Raw genomic sequence first — 25,041 nt, forward strand, 5'->3', positions numbered from 1 at the left:
TGTGCTGCGAGGACAGAAGGTACGACAGCGAACGACTACAATACCAGGTTTGCAAGTCATATCTTCTGTGGGGGGTTTTAGAGAGGGTCAGGTATTAAGGGACACCAAGGGGATGAGTGCATATGCAGATAGATGGTTTGAGGAATACGGGAAAAGTAGTGGGGTGGATGGTGAGGTTCTTGGGAAGGTATGTGAGTATGTGCCGTGCAAACTGGGGAGGAGTGATCGGGAGGCACTGGGTGGGGTCATTGAGGAGGGGGAAATATGGAGAGCCCTTATGGACATGAGGAAGGGTAAGGCACCCGGGATCGATGGTTTACCTAGCGAATTTTATGTACAGCACTGGGGTCTGCTTAGGGGTTTCCTAGTAAGGTTAATGAATGCCATGAAAGACGGAGGTAAGATGGGAGAATCTCAGGCAACGGCGGTGGTGGTGTTGATCCCAAAGGGTAAACAGCAGAGTACCCTTCGGGATTATCGAGCCATTTCATTGCTTTGTGCTGATTATAAATTATTTGCGAAAATTCTTGGGAATCGGCTTAAATGTGTTGTGGGGAGGGTCGTGTTTGAGTCTCAGTTTGGTTTACCTGGTAGGTCAATGAGCGTGGGCCACGGGATTATCAAGGGGTTCCTGGAGGACATGGAAAGGGAAAGAGGGGCGTTGGTGGCGTTGGATTGGCAAGGGGCTTATGATAGGGTGGAAAGAAAGGCTTTGAGGGATATTCTCCTACGACAGGGGTTTGGCGAAGAAATAGTGGGGTGGGTGGATACGTTGTACTCAAACGCGAAGGTAAGGGTGCAAATCAATGGGTGTGTGGGGGGGGGAGTCAACATGGAGCGGGGTCTTCGGCAGGGATGTCCTTTATCACAAATATTGTTTGCATGTGTTCAGGATCCCTTTTATAGGATGGTGGAGGATCGTCTAAGGACGGGGGGGAGGGATGGTGAGCTGAAGCCGTGGCCGGGTTTGGTGGGCTATGTTGATGATACCACTATTTTGGCAAGTGAGGAGACACGGTTAGGACTTTTGGGGGAAGTTGTACACACTTTTGGGAGAGCTACTGGGATGAAGGTAAATCTGGAAAAGTCAATGATCATGGGGCTGGGAGAGTGGACAGAGAGATTAGATTGGGGATGTGATGTTGTGCAGCGGAGGACCGGGAGTCTGAAAATCTGCGGTGTCATGTATGAGGCTGACCTGAGTGCTGCAAGGGTTAGCAATTCGAATAGGATGGTGGAACAGGTGCAGCGACGGTTGGGAATGCTGCGACCTCACCATTTAACCCTTAGGCAACGTGTAATTGTCATCAATGTATTACTATATAGTAAAGTCTGGTTTGTTTCGGCTGTGATGCCGTTAACAGGAACGGCGATCACGAGTATTCTTAGAATGGTGTTCAAATTTTTGTGGGGTTCAGGGTGCAACTGGTTGCGAAGGGAGGTAGTGACATTGCCGGTATGTAGGGGAGGGTTGGGTTTGTTGGACTTGAGAAAGCGCGTGAAATGTGTGTTTATTAAGAGGGAAGTGATGAGTGCAGGTGGATGGAGGGAGGGTCTGCTAGATAAGGTACATGCTCACCTGAGGAAATGGTATGGAGGGGCGGAAATGAAGGAATGCGAGACAGTGTTACGCGCCTTAATGTTAGCCAGGGAACCAGGAAAAGTAAAGGTGGGAACTTTGTGTAAATTGTTAGAGAGACATGTAGTGGCGCCGGTTGAAGGGATCTACCCCATGTATGCATGGGATGTAATATGGCGAAGATTTAGTAAATTAAGGATACGACCTAGGGCGCGTGAGGTTATGTACCGTTTCCTGCATGGGATTTTGCCAACGGGAGCGATGCTCCGAGATAGGAGGGTTATTGAGGGTGGGGGGTGTGGCAGATGCAGTGGGGAAGAGACTGCGTATCATGTCGTCTATTTTTGTGAAGGTTTGGAGTGCATCAGGGTATGGATGCGTAAGGTAGTGGTGAGGGTGGGGGGTCAAGGTGTGGCGGTATTGCGAGCGTTGAGTCTTGATATGAGTGGTGTGGAGGAGAGTGTGGTAAGAGGTTTAGCATGTCATCGTGGACTACATATATGTTTTATGGGGTATGAGGGGGAAGGTGGGTGGGGATGTGCTGAGAAGGACTTTGGCGGCGACGTTTTATCGAACTTTGTGTCGCAACAGAGACATTTTTGGGAAAAGGTGGGAAGAGTATTTTTCTGAGGGTTATAGAGGACAAACAATAGGGAATTTATTGGCGTTATAAGGGGCTTTAACTGCCGGGGTGAGTGGGTTGGTAAAAGGGGGGGGGGGTTCAGGGGATTTCAACGGGCTCACCTCCTTGGGAATGCAGTGATGTGGTTGGGTGTGATTGGAGGTACTAGTGTGTGACCAGATGAGAGGTTGTGCAAGATAAGTTTTGCTTAGTTCCCTTGATGGGGAAGGTGTAAGGAGCAGATTAAATATATAACATGTATTAATGTATAACCTATAAATTATATAACATGTATATTTCTTTGGTAGCGTATTATGTTCCACTTGCACTGGTATTGCAATTGAATTTGAATTTTCTTGAGAGGGTTTTCCTTTCACTATTTCCTTGAAGCACTGAGTTATTTTTGTTTTTTTTTTTTTGTAACGTGGTCCAGCATCAGTTTTGACGTAATTACCTATTATTATTGTTCTTATTTAAGGTATTGTAATTTTGGTAGTCCTGTACCATTCATGGTTGTAAATAATGTTTCCTCAAGTGACATGTGTCATAATAATCCTAAATTGAGGATAATTAATGTCATGATTATTCAGGTTGGTGATAGGGTTAGTTTTCAATGTGTGTGTGTGAGTGGGGGGGGGGGATGGTGGGTCACCTGTGTTGCAGCACAGGTTTCTTAATAAGGCATATTGTAGGTCTGGTGTATTTGTTGCGAGTGGTATTATGGGTGATTGTCATTAAGCTTGGAGCATTATTGTATTGAGGTTGTAATTTTAGGAGTTTTATTTATAGCCATTTTGTGGCCTTTGTTATTATAACTTTATTCCTTCTTAAATTGTGATATGTTATAAAAACTTGTATATAGTAGACTGTCAGATGTTGCCTGGATTGTTTTGTGTTTATATATTGTTTTATTGATGTTGTCCTTGTTCATTTTTTTTATATATGTACCTATTAATATTTGTACATGAAGTTTTAAATAAAATATAAAAAAAAAAATTCTCATATCCGCGCACGAAAATCTCACCCATACCCAGAATACTACCTGGGGGAACTCCACATGCTATCAGCAGGGGTTCTGATTCTGTTTTGTTAATTTTGACAGTTTGTTTCCTGTTGCTAAGATAGGACTTAAATCAGTCTATGGTACCTATACCGATAGCTTCAAGTTTCTTACATAATATATAATATATACATAATATATACATAATATATAGTCATGGGGGTTGGAAAAGGTGAATGGAGTAACAGCGCCCTGGACAGTAAAAGCCCAACAGTTGCCATCCTATCAGAAAAGTAAATGTCACTGTCGCCGCAAGGTATGGCAACACCGCATACCCAAACAAAAACAGTGGCACATAGCTCTTATTGTAGCGCTCTTAAGTGGTGATTTCCAAATTAATCCAGGACCTCAAACTATTGTGCAGAGGCAAAACAGACAGATAAATGGCGGTGATAATGACGGTCTAGTAGCTAGGAATGATAACCTTAACTCCATATGTAATGCATACATAGGTCAATGTGAGACAATACAGCCATTATTATCTCAAACACTACCAAACAGGTGCATACACTGTACTAAAGTACGCATAAAAAACAGAAAAGGCACCTTATGTAAAATGTGTAAGGGGTGGGTGCCAGAATTCATTTTGTGTGTAACAAATGCACTTTGGCACAGTTACCCTTTAGCAGTGATGACATTGATTTACCTAAATTTAATACAAATGACCCATTGCCATATACTGATGATTATGATTGTTTTATGAAAACAGGCCTTCACTTTATTCATGTCAATGCAAGATCACTTCTTCCTAAATTGGCAGAGATTAGGATTCTAGCTAACAAAATTAGGGCGGCAGTTATAACCAGCTCTGAATCTTGGTTGGATGATACGGTGACTGACGACGAGGTCAAAATAGATGGTTACAATATAAAACGCTTAGATAGGAACAGAAAGGGTGGTGGAGTATGTGCCTACATTAGAAATGACTTAGCTTACAACCCAAGACCTGATTTAAATAACAATAAACTGGAGATTCTATGGTTTGAAGTGCTGCTTCCTAAGACCAAACCCATCTTAGTAGGAACTAGTTACCGCCCTCCTACCCAGGACCAGTTCTTAGAAGACTTTTCCAGAGTCTTGTCCGGAGTTGAAAACAATTGCGAGACAATAATACTGGGCGACTTCAATGTCTGTTTTCAGCAGCAAAATAACGGGCTATGCAAAAGGTATAAGCAAATTCTAGGATTAAATAGTTACACTCAACTAATTAATACTACAACCCGGATCACACAGTTCTCAGCCACCCTAATTGACCACATACTTTGTAACCGCTCTGAGAACATTAGTCAGTCAGGCGTCATTACCACAGGTCTTAGTGATCATTTCATCATTTACTGCACCAGGAAAATCACTAGGGATAGGATAGGCCTACACAGGACAATAAAAATGAGGTCAACTAGAAACTACAGTAAAGAAACACTGGTAAATAGGCTACACAATTGTGACTGGACAGAGATAACAAGTTGCACGGACGTAAACGATGCCTGGGAAAAATTCAAAACAATGTTCACTACCATCCTTGATAATATTGCACCAGTTAAAGTGGTTAGGATTAAACGAAGAACTGAACCCTGGATGAATACTGAGATATTAGATAATATGAAATTCAGAGACCAGCTGCTAAAAAGATTTAAAGCAAACAGACAGGATATTGCAGCACTAAATGAATTCCAAAGGGTGAGGAACAGAGTACAGAGACTTATAAAAGGAGCAAAGGCAGAGCACTACTGCTCAAAAATTGAAGAGTATAAGCATAACCCCAGAAAGCTCTGGCAACAACTAAAACATTTGGGGTATAGCCATAAGCCAGTAGATAGGTCTAACATAGTACTCACTATCGATAATGAGGTATGCCATGAAACATCTAAGGTGGCAAATTGCTTTAATTCATACTACACATCTGTTGCATCAACACTAGTAAGTAAACTACCAGCTGCATCAAATACCTTTAACACAGACTCTGATAAGTTTCAAACATACTATACCAATAAAGGGGTAACCCCAAACAGTTGTCAACTAGTAAGTGTATCTCATGACTTTACTCAAAAAGAACTAAGCAGGTTAAACCCAACTAAGAGCACAGACCCTGATAACATCCCGTCTAAGTTCCTAAAAGATGGTGCTTCTGAACTGTCAATCCCTATTGCTCACATAATAAATCTATCACTCACCACTAATACCGTACCGGAGGGGTTCAAGGAGGCCAGAGTTACTCCTAGCTTCAAGAAAAATAGTAGGTCTGATGTAAGCAACTATAGGCCTGTTAGTATACTCAGTATAATATCTAAAATTCTAGAGAGGGCGGTGTATTCTCAAGTAGTTAAGTACCTTAATGACAACAACATTCTCCATAGCTATCAATCGGGCTTTAGAAGATCCTACTCAACCGACACCTCCCTTATTAATCTGATGGATTACCTGAGAACTGAAATGTCAAAGGGGAACCTCATAGGTATGGTAACCTTAGACCTGCAAAAGGCCTTCGATACTGTCAACCACAATATATTATGTAATAAACTTCAAGCTATCGGTATAGGTTCTGTAGACTGGTTTAAGTCCTACCTTAGCAACAGGAGACAAATAGTCAAAATCAACAAAACAGAATCAGAACCCCTGCCGATAACATGTGGAGTTCCCTAAGGTAGTATTCTGGGTCCCTTATTATTCTCATGTTATGTCAATGCTATGCCTATCAGTGTCAAGTGCAAACTCCTACTGTATGCAGATGACAGTGCTCTGTTAGTGTCAGGTAAAGACCCACAAGATATTGCTAATGTTTTAACACTGGAACTGGAGTCCTGCAGCAAATGGTTAGTAGACAACAAACTATCATTACACCTAGGGAAAACTGAAGCCATTCTCTTTGGCACGAAACATAAACTGAGAAGGGTAAATAACTTTAATGTTCAATGTAATGGGGAGCCCATCACTTTGGTTTCATCAGTAAAATATTTGGGAATCCCCTTTGACCCATGCATGTCAGGAGAATTGATAGGGAACAGTGTAGTAAAGAAAGCGAATACCAGACTGAAGTTCCTGTATAGACAAGCACAGTGTCTACCTACTGAGGCTCGCAGGACCCTATGTCTAGCCCTTATACAATGCCATATGGATTATGCTTGCTCTTCTTGGTACTCTGCCTTGACAAAAAAAAACTGAAAGATAGACTGCAAATCACCCAGAACAAAATCGTAAGATTCATCCTGGGGCTGGGACCAAGAGAACATGTAGGCCAGGATGAATTACAGCAGTTGGATATGCTGAATGTTGAAGACAGAGTAAAACAACTGAAGCTAAATCATGTTTATAAAATTGCTCACAAACAGTGTCCAGAATATCTTGTTGTCAATTTTGTCAAGGTTGGGAACCAAAGCAATCATAGTACTAGGGGGAGAGAGCACAACTTTGTAGTACCCACAGTCATTGGCCAGGCTTCAAACACCTTTTATTGTACAGCAATAAAGGAATGGAACAGACTACCCGCACATGTCAAAGCCAGTCATAGCATGAACCAGTTCAATAAGACTGCCAAAAGGTGTCTGATGAATGTAGCTACAGAAAGGGAGGGGAATGATTTTCTATTTTTTATCTAACATACGTGTAAATTTTACCTTATTCCTAGTAATGACCCTCGTATGGTAGATAGTCTTAATGACCCTCGTGTAGTAGATAGTCTTTTTAGTATGATAATAAGATGTTATCTTCATTATAGAATAATAAGAAAATATTATAACCTTTATATTATAATAATAAGGTAAAAGGACCCCAATGGAGTCACTCTGTCTGACTTTTTTGGGTTATCCTAGGTTATCCTAGGATAATTCTATGTAACTGTATTTGTGTATACCTGAATAAACTTACTTACTTACTTACTTACTTACTGACAGTATCGAAGGCTTTTTGCAATCTAAGGTTACCATTCCTGTGAGGTTCCCTATCGACATTTCAGTTCTCATGTAATCCATCATATTAATTAGGAAGGTGTCGGCTGAGTAAGATCTCCTAAAATCTGATTGGTAACTATAAAGAATGATGTTGTCATTAAGATATGGTGTTCCCAATGTTTCTTGAATGCTGAATAATAATAATAATATCTTTATTTCTACAAGTACATGTACAAGGTATACAGTCCTAGTTGACATCAGTGACATACTACTATATAGAAAGCCGCTTGTTATACAGAGCATTTCGGGCAAATTAGGTCAATTTTGTCTCAGGATGCGACCCACACCAGTCCACTAACATCCAGGTACCCATTTTACTGATGGGGAACATAGACAATCGGTGTAAGGAAACACGCCCAATGTTTCTACCCTCGCCGGGAATCGACCCCGGATACTCACCGGTGTGAGACGAGGGCTTTTGCCACGAGGCCACCTCCGCCCCCCCCCCCCCCCCCCCAAAAAAAATACAAAGTATAGCTTCGTTGGGTAAAAATCGAAGATATTAATTGAATAATTAACCCAGAGGGATAAAATTTTATTCAGATTTTAAACCCCGGAGGGTTAGCCACCCAGGATAACCCTAGAAAGTCAGTGCGTCATCGAGGACTGTCTGTCTTATTTCCATTGTGGTCCTCAATCTTGTCCCCCAGGATGCGACCCACACCAGTCGACTAACACCCAGGTACCTACTTGCTTGCTAGGTGAACTGTGACAGTATGTATAAGGAAAGACGCCCAATGTTTTCCACCCTTGCCGGGGATCAAACCACAGACATTCAGCGTGTGAAGCAAGAGCGTTGCCTACCAGGCCACGGGACACTAAACTGAGAATAAAACAAGACCATTTTTTCCTTGATTTATTTCCACTAAGATCCTCTGATCTTCTCCACCAATATAAAGAGAGTCATCAGTTATGCAAATTTGTCGAGTATTTGGAGCTTTGTCATTAATATTGGTGACATATCTTGCATTTTTAATCCATATAGACTTTCTCTATGGAAGAACTGTTCTGATGTTTGACAGGTGATTTTGGACGATGTGACGTCACACTTTGTTTAGCAAAAATTACGGTGAGATGATGTCACATTCTTCTGTTTACTTTCTAATGTATTTTGTTTTATCTTTTTAATTATTTTATTCTCAAATAAAGTTCACATATTATATGGGGAGGGAAGGGGGGAGGGGTAGGGGGAGGGGGGAGGGGGAGGGGGAGGGGGGGAGGTAGGAGAAAGAAATACTCAGTCAGCTCAGGGAAGGAACCTCGTTAATTTCCCCTGAAGCACGTTTCTGTATACCTGGAGAATGTTTCGGGGGTCAACGCCCCAACGGCTTGGTCTATGACCAGGCCTCGTGGTGTATCAGGGCCTGATGAACCAGGCTGTTACTTCTGGCCGCACATAAACTGACGTATGAACCACAGCCCGGCTGGTGCTTGACTATCGTCTTGAAGACAGCCAGGGGTCTATTGGTAATCCCCATTATGTATACGGAGAGGCAGCTGAATAGTCTTGGGCATCTGACACTTATTGTGTTGTCTCTTAGTGTACTCGTGGCACCCCTGCTTTTCATTGGGGGAATGTTGCACCGCCTGCAGAATCCTTTGCTTTCGTAGGGAGTGATTTTCGTGTGCAAATTTTGTACTAATCCCTCTAGAATTTTCAAAGTGTCTATTATCGTGTATCTTCCTCCCCTGCGTTCCAGGGAATACAAATCAAGGAACTTCAACTGTTCCCAGTAATTTAGGATATATATATATATATATATATATATATATATATATATATATATATATATATATATATATATATATATATATATATATATATATATATATATATCAAAGGCACCCACACCACCGTATCTCCTCAGATGGCGGTAAAACACCTAGCTCTGTTGGGTGCAACATTCTTGTAGGATTGTGTGGTCCCGCGGTTTAGAGCATCATGTGTGATTTTCGCTCACCATGAGGTGGGTCAAAACGACATGGGTTCGAATCCCCGGCTAGTCGCAGTGTTACTGATATATATATATATATATATATATATATATATATATATTATAATATATATATGATATATATATATATATATATAATATATATATATGTATTACATATAATATGTATATATATATATATATATATATATATATATATATATATATATATATATATATATATTACCTGGAGTTTACCTGGAGAGAGTTCCGGGGGTCAACGCCCCCGCGGCCCGGTCTGTGACCAGGCCTCCTGGTGGATCAGAGCCTGATCAACCAGGCTGTTACTGCTGGCTGCACGCAAACCAACGTACGAGCCACAGCCCGGCTGATCAGGAACCGACTTTAGGTGCTTGTCCAGTGCCAGCTTGAAGACTGCCAGGGGTCTGTTGGTAATCCCCCTTATGTATGCTGGGAGGCAGTTGAACAGTCTCGGGCCCCTGACACTTATTGTATGGTCTCTTAACGTGCTAGTGACACCCCTGCTTTTCATTGGGGGGATGTTGCATCGTCTGCCAAGTCCTTTGCTTTCGTAGTGAGTGATTTTCGTGTGCAAGTTCGGTACTAGTCCCTCTAGGATTTTCCAGGTGTATATAATCATGTATCTCTCCCGCCTGCGTTCCAGGGAATACAGGTTCAGGAACCTCAAGCGCTCCCAGTAATTGAGGTGTTTTATCTCCGTTATGCGTGCCGTGAAGGTTCTCTGTACATTTTCTAGGTCAGCAATTTCACCAGCCTTGAAAGGTGCTGTTAGTGTGCAGCAATATTCCAGCCTAGATAGAACAAGTGACCTGAAGAGTGTCATCATGGGCTTGGCATCCCTAGTTTTGAAGGTTCTCATTATCCATCCTGTCATTTTTCTAGCAGATGCGATCGATACAATGTTATGGTCCTTGAAGGTGAGATCCTCCGACATGATCACTCCCAGGTCTTTGACGTTGGTGTTTTGCTCTATTTTGTGGCCAGAATTTGTTTTGTACTCTGATGAAGATTTAATTTCCTCGCGTTTACCATATCTGAGTAATTGAAATTTCTCATCGTTGAACTTCATATTGTTTTCTGCAGCCCACTGAAAGATTTGGTTGATGTCCGCCTGGAGCCTTGCAGTGTCTGCAATGGAAGACACTGTCATGCAGATTCGGGTGTCATCTGCAAAGGAAGACACGGTGCTGTGGCTGACATCCTTGTCTATGTCGGATATGAGGATGAGGATATATATAATATATATATATATATATATATATATATATATATATATATATATATATATATATATATATATATATATATATATATATATATACGATGACTCACGAAATAGTAATGACACGATTACAAACAAACCACGGTACGGATGGGGATTGAACTCTCGTCAAGTGAGTCGTAAAACTCCAGGCCAGCGCGTAAACCGCTGACCTGAAGCTTTACGACTCACTCATCATGATTTATATATACACTAAAGAATAACAAATACTTGTCAGTGCTCAATAATAACCCACATGGAGACAAACTCAGAAGATTAATTGGTCTATTTCAATTCTCTTCTGGGATCCTCTTCAGCAGATACATAAGCGAAATGAGAACAAGAATATATAGTGAAGGTTACACCTCACCTCGTACACGTGAGTGGAGGGACGTGTCAAGTGGTGGCTGGGTGAGAAGACAGGTCCTAAAGTGAAGCTAAAAATTTGGGTAGGAAGTTCCATTTTGTTATGTGAATCCTTATGTGCTGGAATTCTGTATTAGGTTTGGCGCTGGTATATACTCTATGTATTTCTTCATGAATTACAAAGCACAAAGGAACTTTCTACCCAAATATTTAGATTCACTTCAGGACCTGTCTTCTCACCCAGTCACTGCTTGACACGTCCCCCCCCCCCCACTCACTCATACGGGGTGAAGTGCAACCTTGCCTATAAATATTCTTCTTCTCATTTCATTTATGCATCTATTGAAGAGGATCCCGGGAGGGGATCGAAATATACAGACCAATTAATCGATGATCGAACCACGGACCTCAATGTGTGAGCTAAGCGTCGCATACTGGCGATATCCAGATAGGCAGTCATCGTTGGCTCAAAACCACTGAAGCGAGAGGTTGTTAGCAACTATCCTTAGATCACCCAGGAGGGAAAGGTCACTAACAGAGGGTGTTGAATGCGTCAGGTAAATCTTACCACTGATCTTCAAGGATATATATCCCGCATACTCTCATCGTATTATGCAATGATCAGTGGCAATTTGGCGGGAGGACTATGATAGTATGATTGAAGGTTGGAGCGATATCAAGTAGACTGAAGGTTACAGCTATATCACTCAGACTGAAGGTTGAGGTGATATCACGCCTTGCAAGATTGAGAACGGTTCATTTCGTATTTTTAAGGAGTACAAAGGAAACTTAAATTTCAAGACTCATGATAATCCCTGTACATCCCAGGTCGTGAGGCAAATGACTCACCAGATTGTTAAATAAATGACACAGCGTGCCAGGGATCAACGTGAGACTCCCAGAATACAAAGGACAGGAACGTCATAGTACAAAACACATGGCAGAACACACACACACACACAGAGAGAGAGAGAGAGAGAGAGAGAGAGAGAGAGAGAGAGAGAGAGAGAGAGAGAGAGAGAGAGAGAGAGAGAGAGAGAGAGAGAGGTTATAATGCCAATGCACAAGTTAAGTAAATTTTATAAATCATTCTGTAGCAATATAACTTATTACAATGAGGACCTACTCGATAGAGTGCAGTATACAGTATTTACAGACGCCACACTCATACAATCAGTGTTCGCTAAGTTATTTGTAACTTATTTGTGTTTACAGTACAATTATCTGGATGAATCTTACTTGGCTAGAAAAATCTGAAAGGTCTTCCATTAAGGTAGCGCGACTCAAAAAAAAAAAAATCATCATTCTGTAAGTGCGCGGACATCACAATTTGAATGACCTGCAAAATGTAGTAGCCCCAGAAAATAACAACATACTATAATTTTTAAAGGGGTGGACCGATAAGCCAGCGGAAGGCCTCGGTCAGATGACCAATAGCTCCAATTGCGAGTCATCATATGAAAAAGACCCGCATCAGGAAAGACTTCTCATGTTTCCTGGCAAACTTTACTTAACCTAACCAGTGAAGGCTAACCGGTTTCTCTGAATCCTATCATGAATGCACACATGCCTGCTGGATGCTCAGATCATAACTTAAAACCATATCCCTCCTTCCTATCACCCCAAATTTATACACGCTCTTTGTCGGAATGTTTTGCTCCATCCTTTCTAAACAACCAAACCACATCAAAAACTCATTCTCTGCCCTCTGACTGTCTTTTGTTATCCCTCACAATATTCTAATTTCAGTGCTTTGACAACCCAAAAACTGAGTGAATATAATGAACTCTTGAAATTATTATTTAGGAAAGCACAAAATCTGTCGCTGGAAGATCACCAGTGGAACCAAGCAACACCTTCATTTAGACTTTCGGAAAAGATAGTGGCTCACAGAGAACATTTCTGGCATTTTTATCTTGGTGTCCTGCATCCAGTGAACTAATAAGATAGTCCCAGAATGTTCGACAGCCTCTGATGAATAAAAAAAAAATCAACATTGCGTAACTGAAACAATTGACGATGGTCATGGATGAGCCGAAACGTCCTCATAAGGTTCTCTAAAGTGTAGGTTTTTAGTGACTTGAACGTTTCTGTAGGAATTCACAGCCCAAAGTTCATCAAGGTATTATGCCAGTGAGACAGCCATGAAATTTCCTCAAGCAGACCTATTCCTCCTAAAGACAACAAACAGTCCTATTGGAACAGCTTCATTGTGAAGAAAACAGCCCAAAAGTTGCTCAACAATGCATCAAGAAAGAACAAAAACTCGCAGCCCCAACCAAGGACCCCAGACCAACCAGCTTTCTTTTCCAGAGACTCAGTGATGCAATCCAGAGATGGAGGCGTGGCTGTGATGTAAGTCAGAGTGTATGATGAGCTGTGTAAAGAATACTTCAAGTGGTATTTCGTTAAATCAGCGAGGCGCGTCACCCTTGCCTGCACAACCTCACTCACGTTATGCTTCTCCCATGTTCTCTTATTTTCTTTATTATTCATTTTTTTCTCTTCCTGTTCGCTTTACTATTTCTTCTATTCTTCCATTCTTGTTTTCTATAGTTTACTTTTTCTTTTTATCCGATGTTAATTATCTGTTAAATGGCGCCGCTTCCAGGTCATTTAAACTGAAGCTGAGGGTGAATAAATAGCGTAATAAAAATAAATATAGTGAAACATATGTGAGCGAAGACTTTATTCTAGCTGTCGTCTCTGTTGGTATATGACTTTACACAAATAACCAGCACATAGGAGAAAGAGCGGCTCATGACGACGTTTCGATCCGACTTGGACCATTTACGAGTGTGACCTGTAAATGGTTCCTGTCGAACCGAAACGTCGTCATAACCTCCTCTCTCCTATGTTATCTGTGTATTGTTCCAGTCACGGAATTGTGACTGTGACTGGTGTTATATAAGAGGGGGGGAGGGAAGGTCACTTACCTAGAAACGTGGTGACGAGGGTGATTCCTTGCCATGGCCCGAATCCTAGCTTCGTCAGCAGGTGGTCGAAGCCATCCTCCTCCTCCGTCATCCTTGCTAACTGAGGACACAAAGAAGACAAAGTGAGAGATCACTCATGCTGCCTCGCCTCTTTCACTCTGTTCACTTTGTTCGTCCACTCTCTTTGATTACTGCATACCCTCCATCTACTGTATTTTATTATCATATCTCATCCACCTACTGTCTTCTATTATCGTATCTCCTCTATCTACTGCCTTTTATTGCTGTATTTCCTATGCTTGCCTTATATTTTTTCCATTGCAAGAGGTGCCTATCCCACTGTCAGAAAAACTTTAATTCATATCTTAAATATTTCCGCATTCTTTATATTAGAGTAGTGTTGCATTACAGTCTTATTGATCTTATCGCAGCTAACAAGCTTTAACAATGACGAGCTAAATCATGGGGACATTATTCCTGTTGTTTCTCATCCTCACTTTGTATATGTTACTCAGATTTGAAGAATATAAGTCACAATACCGTGGGTGGAACAGAGCTAACCCACAATACCGTGGTTAAAACAATTCACAGCGTTTACGGCTAACCCACAATACACTGGCAGGAACAATTTACACCATATTACAGAGACTGGAACAATTCACACCTAACCTACAAATCAATGGCTGAAATAATTCACAGCTAACCCACAATACAGTGGCTGGAATAATTCATAGATAACCTACAATACAGTGGCTGGAACAATTTATAGCTAACCTACAATACAGTGGGTGGAACAATTCACAGCTACCCAACAACAGAGTGGCTGGAACAATTCACAGATAACCCACAACACAGTGGCTGGAACAATTCAAAACTAATTCATATACTGCCGACTTGATATTGGGCCACGACTGAGCGAAACGTTGTCTAAAGTTTCCCCTCTTCAGCATCTGTTAGCTCACAACTTTATTCTCTCACTAGCATTTGTGATTCCTCGAGTCTTGTATCATCTTCTTTGCCTCACCCGCCATGCTGTACCTAATTTCGTCCACATTATTGTTTGACTGTCTCTTACCTTTTACATCGATGTTAATCCGCACTCTTAGACATGTCACTTGGTGTCTATCATGCATACCTATCCACTAAGACCTATGGTAATTATAACAGTCTTTAGGGCCATTCATTTCGTTCTCATTTACACGCGTCTGCAGAATCTCAGTTGATTATGAATCATCCACCAACCCATCTTTTCGACGACTAAACCTTCGTCGTCATCGTCTTTGATCTTCACGATGAGCTACTCTAATCGTGTAAAGATTAAACCTTGCAATGGAACTGTGAACGACTCCTCAAAACTTGCACTGGCAGCTGCCTTTAGGGGCGAATTTCAAGTGAAGTTTAGCACTATTCTGACGCTCCAGGACGCCTTTATTGTCGTGTGTAACGATGATTTTGAGGCTGAAAAGCTACTCACTACCTCTGCCACCACCACTCTCGCTGACCGAAATTTTAAGGGCCACTGATGACCTCAAGACGTCATTGAAGACCAGAATTCCTGGGCTACAGTGGAGCGCATTACAAAAATTAATACTGCTTCATCCATGCTTAAAGTCACATTTACTGATGTGAACATAGCTGCCCAGGCTCTAGCTGAAGGTATGGCCATATTTTATTACTTCATCATCCTCAGCTACATTGAAGCAGAAAGGTACCACTATTTCCCACACAGACAGAGTTGCTATTCTTAGATGCACAACACTAAAGACTGCCCCACTAACCCTTCATGGGGCAAATGGCCATAAATTTAGAAATTCGAACTGAACTCCCTATAGTGGATAGAGTAACTCAATATAAGGTCAATGAGCCCATATAAATGGAATTCTGATGGTTAGTTTTCAAGCAATTGCTAGTCAGGGAAACCCTAATTTATTATGGGCTGCCCATTTAAGGGAGTATAAATTTGGATGTTGCAAACTTGCAAAGGTTAATAAAACAGCAAATAACTATTTTTCTAATTTATTATACAAACAGATAATATGAAAAACATAAATGGAACTTGTATCCAAACTTTTTTTAGGTATTAGAAAAATATAAAAAGAAACCAAATTGCTACATAGACACATTGCAAAGGGATAAAATTTTCAAGTCCCATATTCCTGAATTCCCTGAGAAAGGACAGTCATTGTATATTACTAATTGCCAGAATGGAAGGGTATGAAGCAATTTTTATCCTTCTTTATGCATAGATTTACTTTGCATACGAAGCAAAAAATGACGATGTGGTATAATTGTTCTTGTTCAACAGGCATCTCCTCGATCCTAATATCTTTCTTTTTCTTGACTATTTTTCACTTTTTGGCTGGCGTTTCTTCCTCATCATCCAGTGGCAAGTATTCATCACCACTTTCAAGCAATTCTGGGTCATCTACCTCCAGTTCTGAGTCACTTTCCTCCAAAACACAGACATTTTGACTTGGTGTTGGAGGGCTCACCATAAAACAATTTCTCATTGATCTGGAAGGACAATAAAAACGTTCTGTACACATCCAGACCGCTACAAAATTCATATAAGCAATAGAAATATTTTTTATAAATATTTATTTACTGAAATTGAAAACTGGCCCTAAAAGGGGACAACAAAATTTTTTGAGGTCTCTTTTGTTGCACTATTTTCATTTGCATGGTACACTCATATTATGGTTCACACGGCCTTTATATATATATCAAAATATGCCCAAACTATTCATTTATGCACTAGACATAACAATGAGTACTTACCGACATTGCAATGGATAAAATCCAAGGGTATTTGAGTCTCACTAGATGAAAAAAATGTTACTCTCGGCGACACGCCAAGCCAGAAGTGTTTACATCTTGGTCTCTCAACCAATGGGAAGCGAGAACAGGACAGCACCACTTAGCTGAAGCGACTCAGGGAAGGCTTGTGATTGGTCAGAAATAAAGAACGGGAATCTAGATGCGTGGCACGAGTAGGATGACATGTGCAGAAAATCACGTGCTCACACCCACATATTTTGCGGTCTGCCCGATTAAGGTTATTAAGGACAAAACGTTGTCCACGACCTGTGGTTGTGAGGGCCACGATTTCAAAACCTGCTCCAGTACCGCTCCACCAACTTGCCTCAATTGCAAGAGCAACCACCACACTCTTGCTGAAAAATGTCCTACACGACATGAAATACTGAAGAAAAGTCAAGAAGCAGCAAAAAAGAAGTCCTCTTCCAGATCACCCACTTAAGCTGCCATCGCTATTATTATTATTATTATAATCAAGGGGGAAGCGCTAAACCCGGAGGATTATACAGCGCCTGGGGGGGGGATGTGGAAGGCATTCAGGCTTAATTCGGGGAACTGGAGCACAGATCCAATTCCCTAAATCAAGAGCCCCTCACCAACATCAAGGAACCTTCCTTGAGGGGCTGCCATCGCTAAATTACAGGCAGATACCACTAAACTTCTCAACCCTCCACCACCACTGTAATCCTTGACTGTGAACCAACCAAGATATTTTACTGTATGATGTATGCCCGTATGTGCAATATTGCTAAACCAGGAACGTTCAACACCACCATCAATGAACTCTTCAGGCTAAACAACATCCCCAATTTTACATTCCCGAATTCGCCACCATCTGCTGATATAATCCAGATCACCACAAAAATGGTCAATGCAAATTATGACCAGAGCTTTGGTAAGATGGGAAAGAAGGGTGGGTAAGGATGGAAATATGGGAAAAGGGTGGGTGGGGGTAGTGGAGGTGGGGTAGTAAAGGTAAGTGGTCTAACCACTTTGGGGCATTTTAATACAAGTATTTGTGTGTAGTGTTATTACTGAAATCAATTACACTGAATGTAATATAACACTCTACCCATCAGTTTCACACAGTTATACAGATGTACAACTGCATGGCGCTGAGTTGGTAAGGGGTATACTTTTTGCAATTGCCTTTTTTGCGATTGCAGGGCGTATGCCGGAAATGACAGTAGCAAGGCGTTTGATGTAGGTCGATTGCTTCCTGGAGATACTGGTTGACTCAGCTGCTTCAGAGGTGGTGTCCTGTCGTAGTAGGTCGTAAGTTATAAGTTGTAAGCAGATGTAAGTAGAAGTAAGTTATAGGTTGTAAGTAGATGTAAGTGTTAATTAGTTAATGATGAAGTCTATAAATTGGGGTGATTTTATCCTTATTAGACACATAAAGGTTCTGGTGGTACCCATATTTCTATATCTTCTGGCAGGTCACTCAGGATCGTTGGTCTCTGGAAATTATTATTATTTTTTTTTTTTATTATCACACTGGCCGATTCCCACCAAGGCAGGGTGGCCCGAAAAAGAAAAACTTTCACCATCATTCACTCCATCACTGTCTTGCCAGAAGGGTGCTTTACACTACAGTTTTTAAACTGCAACATTAACACCCCTCCTTCAGAGTGCAGGCACTGTACTTCCCTGGAAATTATCCTTGTAAATGAAGCGTCACACTCTTTGTTGGAGGGTCATTCTTTGGGTTCTGTGGGGAGGTGTGTTGATGATGTAGTCGGTGGTTTGTTGGTTGGGGAGGGTTTTCTCTGTCTGGTATATAGAGGTCTTGCATGTCGTATAGGTATCCCTTCTTTAGTTTATCAAGCCTGTTATTTATTGCATCTGTCTCCTGTTGGATGTGTAGATCTTCCATCCTGATTCTGTCTCTCCTCCTGTTGCCTGTGATAAAGCGGAGTGCTCTATTCTGGACTCTTTGTAGCTATAGCATGTTGGATTTCGTTGTTAGTGACATGGGTACACAAATGATATTCAAACATAGGTCTTATCATCATCTTATACAAGTGTTTCTTGATGTGGGAAGGGGCCTGATTAAACCTACATAGTTTGCTGAGGCGGGCTTTGCTAAGTTCACCTTTTCAGAGATGTGAGAGGTGGAGCGGAGTAATCTGTCTATCTCACATCCCAAGATCTTGTTCGGGTTTCATATGGCAATAGGTGTACCTCTGATGGAGATACCCCCCCCTCCCCCCGATGGTGCTGATGAGGACTGTCTGGGTTGGTCGTGATTCTCTATTTCTTCTCCCAGTCTGCTGTTCATTGTAGTTCAGTATTCATTTTTTTCTATTACCCTCACATGTTTATGTTTTCCCGTTATGGGGGTGGATGATACTACATGGATAACATCATCAGCAAATTGGGTGATGATAGTATCGTTGAACTCGGGTTGAGGAAGATCGTTTATATATATGTTGAAGAATATCGAGCTAAGGCACGAGCCTTGTGGCATTCCAGCTGACAGTGTGAAAGGCTCTTCCGACTTGCCGTTAGGGTAAGAATGATGCTTCTTTCTGATAAGTTGTATATGAATCTGAGAAAAGTCCAGTTGTGGTCCGGAAGGTCTGCTAGTTTAAATATGAGTCCGTCGTGCTACAAGCTATCAAAAGCTTTGTGTACATCCCTGGTTGAAATTAGGGCAAAGTTGCCCTGTTTCCTCAGGTTGTCCACAGCATCGAAGATGATATTGATAGCCTCTTGGGTTCCTCTGTGGGTCATGAATCCAACCTGTTTTTCAGTGAAAAGGTGATTTTCTCATGGACTTTCCCAGTGACTTCAAGTAAGGAGACAGGTCTATAGTTCTCCGTTTTATGTTAGTCTTTGTTGGGTTTTGCAATGAGTATTATCCTTGTTGTCTTAAGTGCCTCGGGAGAGTGTCCCGAGGTCAAGATGGCATTAAAGATATCTACCACATTTTGCAATTTCAGGGTAAGAACCTTGTTTTACTCATACCTGACAGGCCAGGGGATTCATAACTCATTCTGCCTATAACTTGACTTATCTCTCTGAGTGTGATTGGTCTTATAAGGGGGTGTTCATCTTCAAGGGTAAATGTATCATTAATGGTATTGGTTGGAGGTCAGCTCGGTTGTCGTCTCTCCATTCGTTGACCCACTGGTAATGGTTATTATTAAATCTTCTACTATCACTGTTTGAGAGAATTTTCTCCCACACATCACCCATCAAATTGGCTTGATCTTGTGGGTCATCAAGTTTGATTTCCACTTTCTCATCGTCGTCGTCTGTGAAGAAGTGTATTAGATAAAAGGTAGCCTTGTGGTTTACCCCTAGAAGCTGGCGGATCTTGCTCCAGCACTTTTCATGTTGACGTTTGTATTGATTAGCTTGAAGAACAAGATATTTCCATAACTCATTTTGTGTTGTGTGATCAGGGTAATTAATTCTCTTCTCAACCTTTGCAGTATAGCCCTTGTGGGCTGTCTCGTTTGCCTGTGCCATCTACACTCTGCTTGATAATTTTTCATGCAGTCCTTAATTTCCCTGATTGGTTTATATTACCGATAGATCTTTGACGAATTTAACTGACAACTTGCATGAGTGGCTTCTATGATTCTTTCGTGGAAGGAGCTGATTGCCTCGTCGATTGCAGTTGAAGGCTGGTTTTCAAGCGAAACAGTAAGGTCATTGCACAGGTAGTCCCTGAAGGAGTCAAATCCTAGTACTTTTAGATTGGGTCTCGGAGTGGGTATTCTAAATGGCGATGCCTGTAGTGTTATTATAACAGGGATGTGGTCTGATCCTATGTTTCCACCAGGGGAGACTCTGCAATGGTATAGGTCACAATCTCTGTTGGTTAAGAATACAGCAGGTGTACCCGGATGAGGGCCTACATATAACAAAGAATGGGCCTTGGAATGATAGATTTCTTGCTGTCATTATATTAAATAGGTCACCCATCGGATGGCAGGCGCCGAAGCTGAAGAGTGCGGGGTGATGGGCATTAAAATCTCCTGGCAGGATTGTTGGAACATTTCTGCTTATTATCTGGTGTAGGAGAATGAACTCTATATATAGCTGTCTTGGAGGAAAATATCCAGTTCCAACTATTAACTGATCATATGAGGTCGTCAGTTCTATTACTATAATGTTGTCTTCGTCAATGTGGATGTTACAATATGCATATCCTAGTTTCACAAAGACAGCCACTCCACCAAAGGACCCACTCGATTTCTCCACAGCAGAGTAACCTAGTATCTTCATATGTTGGTCTACTCTCGCAGCTGTCTCATTCAGAAGGATGATGTCAGGGTTGTAATTGTGTAGTTCGAGTTCAACGAGACAGCGGTTGTTAAAGAAATGTTGAATATTAATTTGTAAAATTGTAATCCCCATTATTTCGTGTAGTTTGCGTTTTTGCTGCGTACAGAGAGTTTGTGTCTGAGATTATAGCTGCAAGGTGTGTGCAAGCTCTCCCTACTCGACTCGTCAAGGGCAGGATTGTAGTCCTGAGTGGTTTTCTGGGTACCGGCTATTTGGTCTTCCTCACTGCTGCTGGTGATATTAACTGATGCGTCAGATTCATCATCTGACAACTGTGGCATATCATTCACAGCCTCAATCTGCATATTCACCACACTTACTGTACGAGACAGTGGAGGCTCCATGTGGAAATGGCTCAGTCCACTTGAGGTATCCTTGGAAACTACTTGCACTTTTGGGTCAGCTTCTACAGCGGCAGATTGTGCATCAGTGTCTGATGCAAGTTCAGGGGCATTAATTAACTCACTGGTCTGAGTTTCAACTGGGTTTTCCATTACAGCTGGGCCTTGGTTGTGTGATGAGGTTTGATTATGTGTGGTTGTGGAGGAGGGCACTCACTTCCTGTCCTAAGGGGACTAGGTCATTATTGAGTTCACATTATTTGGGATGATTAAGGGCCTGGCTCAATTGCTACTAACAAATCATTTAAAATAGAGCAGAGCTTAACATTGCTACCTGCTATCTTCTTGGCCAATATGAACATCAGCGTACCTCTCATAACATCTATCTCTGAGGACCAGGGAGACACAGGGATTGATGAAGGGTCCTTGGGCTTGGTCTATGTTGGGGATAAGGTTAGGGTGGGGCGCTTCATGAGGGGCAGAACTCCAAACATTATAACTGAGCAACTGGAGCAGCTCCTCTTCAGAGGAGAGTAGAAGTACTGCACCAGAGTGAGTCTGGAATACATCCACTGGTGCAACAGTGGAACTGGTACAAATACAAGCATTTCCCTCTTGGACTCCTGGTTGTCAGTGACACGAATTCTTACTCTTATATTCTGCATGATTCCCTGTAAGGTACAGCTGACACATAATATATTCTGTAAAAAGAAAATCTTTCCTATCTGTCTTTCATAAATATCCCTACTTCAGCTGACTTACGAAGGTCAGCCCCTAAGATAGCCTACCCACTAGGAGTGAGGGGGACGGGGCCCAAGGCAATTATCGACCCAAGTTTAAAATACCGCACGGGCTATTGGATAGTCACTTTGCCTTGTTTTAAATCGCCAGAGACGAGTTGCCGAAAAAGAGGAAGACAAGAAAAGTAGAAGGATAGCAGTGTAAGCAGTGTGTGCGTGGTCAGGCCAGCGTATTTGTTGGGGAATTGTGGGGTTAGGATGGGGTAAGATGAGGTGGTGGGGTGGAGAGGGGGAAAACTAGCAAACTAGTCACCGCCTTACCCTCTTGAAAGCATGGGGCTCTAAGTGACAGCAAACAAGTTTTCCTCTCAGCTCTGATCAAACTAGCACTCAAGATAACCCCCAAAAAATGTAACTTTGGGTCTTATTGCTCAGCGATAACACAGACGTCTCGCTGCACTATCCTCTTGCAGACCTCGTGTGTATGTCTATCTAATCGTTCTCGTGTGTGTGGGAATCGTGTGTATCAGGAACTCGTATGATGCTAAAATGATCGTATTTTAAATTTTTAAGTGGATATTCTGGTGTGATTTTAAGTAACTGAAATTCCGGCAGAAAATGGCAAAGAACGCTGAACTACAGTTTACGTATTTTTTTCAGGCGAAAAAAAAATTTCACGGATTGGATCAATTTCTCCCCATAAACATGAAAGAATCCTGAATATACAGTTTTCATAGAAGGTTATGAGAGATTTTGTAAGATAAATGTGGCGTAAAAGGGACCTCAAACAGGGCAGAAAAAGACGATAGAAAGCAGCCTAGTATCATGCTAAAACATATTTTTTTTATATATTTTTAAGTGCATATTCTTAAGTAGCATGGAAAAATAGTTCAAATGGAGTGATATTTTTTGGTAATGTTTAGTCATTTTTCGTAATTTATGGTTATTTTTCCTAATTTTTAATTATGCAATTTTTCGTTATTTTTGATAACTTTTAGTTATTTTTCGTAATTTTCAGATATTTTTCACTATTTTTAGTTATTTTCCATAATGAATAGACTTAATGAAAATATTAGCTTCCTCTATTAGGCATTATGATGCTAAAATGATCGTATTTTAAATTTTATTAAGTGTATATATGAATAAGCATAGAAAATAGTACCCATGGAGTAGTGATTTTAAGTAAAATCTGGCCAAAAATGGCGAAAAAAGCTGATCACTAGTTCAGGGCTTTATTTGCGCGAAAAAACTTTTTCTCTCAAAAATGGAAAATAGCCATGATGACGCTGTTGGATCAACTGCTGCCCACAAACATTAAAATAATCTGGAATATACAGGTTTCATGAAAGGTTATGAGAGTTTTTATAAGGTAAATGTGATGTAAAAGGCGCCTCAGACAGGGAAGAAACAGACGAGAGAAAACAGTCTTGTATTATGCTAGAACGGTTAATTAAGTAGCACCAAAAATACTTCAAATGGAGTGATTTTTTTTTTTGGTAATGTTTAGTTACTTTTCGTACTTTATAAATACTTTTCCTAATTTTTAGTTACAGTAATTTTTCGTTTTTCGTTATTTTTGATAACTTTCACTTATTTTTTGTAAATATTGAAAATATTATCTTCCTCTATTAGGCATTACCGGGAAAGGAAGATCTCATATGATGCTAAAATGATCTGGTTTTACATTTTAAAGTGTATATTCTGAATCAGCATAGAAAATAGTACCCTCGGTGGGATTTTAAGCAATTTAGAAAATCCGGCCGAAAATGGTGAAAAAAACGCTGAACTGTATATACTTCAGGGATTTTTAGGTGGCAAAAAAACTCTCCAAAATGGAAAATGGTCATCATGATACTGTTGGGTCAATTGCTCTCCACAAATATAAAAAAAAATCCGGTATATACAGCTTTCATGGAACGTTATGAGTTTTTATAATATAAATGTGCCTTAAAAGGCGGCTCAGACCGGGAAGCAGACGAGAGAAAACAGCCGTGTATTATGCTAAAACGGTCTCTTTTTTTATGTTTTTAAGTGCATATTCTTAAGTAGCATCAAACATAGTTAAAATGCATTTTTTTTTTTGTAATATTCAATTATCTTTCGTAATTTATAGAACAAGAACAGGAAAAGCACAATTATCTCTCTCTCCCTCTACCCTCTACTCCTTCCGACAACTGTTAGCATGAAAAACAGATGTACAAAATACACAATACACATTGAAAAAGTTTGGAATTTCTAGGAATGATAGAACTGGATGAAAAATATGCGATACAACTACCTCTACTTAATTAGTGATGCTTCTGACTGTCTGCTGGTGTTGTTCCACTGCCACCTACGAAGCTGTGTACCAGTTCTGAGGGTATGCCAACCTTCTACTTCTATCACTACTACTATTATTTACTTGGTTGTGTCGCTGCCAACTGATTGCCCTGATGCAGCCACTGAACAAACTTCAGTTGTATGTATGACAGTCCGTGCAGGTTTTAGTATGGGTTTAGCTAATGGTTGAGTGAAATAGCGAGTATCCAAGGCAACCTCACACTCCTGGCCTCTTTTACCTTTGTCTATATATAATTTGTTGGTCAACTTACTGGAACAGAGAGATAAGATTTTGTTCGGACTTTTATCCCACGGAGGGTTAACCATCCAGGATAACCCAAGAAAGTCAGTGCGTCATCAAAGGACTTTGTCTTATTTCCATTGTGGTCCTTAATCTTGTCCCCCAGGATGCCACCTATACCTGTCGACTAACACCTAGGTACCTACTTGCTTGCTAGGTGAATGGGGACAGTAGGTGTAGGAAACACGCCCAGTGTTTCCACCCTTGCCGGGGATTGAACCACGGACAGAGCATTGCCTACCTGACCACGGGATGCCATGGCCTAGTAGGCAATTCCTCCCAGTAGACAACGCTATATCTAGTTAAGCTTAATACTTGCAATATGCTCGTCCAGTTGCTTCTTTAGCGGCTGTATTGTCTTCGCATTTACAACATTAGCAGATAGTCTATTCCATTAAACTATAACCCAGTTTGAAAAAAAAAATTACATTCACGTAGCATTTTCTGTTTCATCCCAATTTCGAGTTATGGGCTCATTCA

At 41.0% G+C, this 25,041-nt stretch overlaps 1 protein-coding gene across 2 annotated transcripts in view; it reads right to left on the bottom strand.

The window, feature by feature from the left end:
- Positions 1–25,041, bottom strand: part of LOC128694275 (organic cation transporter protein) — a 173,161-nt gene that overhangs the window by 118,825 nt on the left and 29,295 nt on the right. For both annotated transcript variants that reach the window (XM_070081238.1, XM_070081233.1), the window contains exon 2: positions 13,745–13,844. In XM_070081238.1, the coding sequence (XP_069937339.1) occupies positions 13,745–13,835 (91 nt within the window). In that variant the 5' untranslated portion in view covers positions 13,836–13,844. The remainder of the gene's footprint in view (positions 1–13,744; positions 13,845–25,041) is intronic.

The sequence above is a fragment of the Cherax quadricarinatus genome, chromosome 6, assembly GCF_038502225.1.
Source record: "Cherax quadricarinatus isolate ZL_2023a chromosome 6, ASM3850222v1, whole genome shotgun sequence".
In the NCBI taxonomy this organism is placed as follows: Eukaryota; Metazoa; Arthropoda; class Malacostraca; order Decapoda; family Parastacidae; genus Cherax; species Cherax quadricarinatus.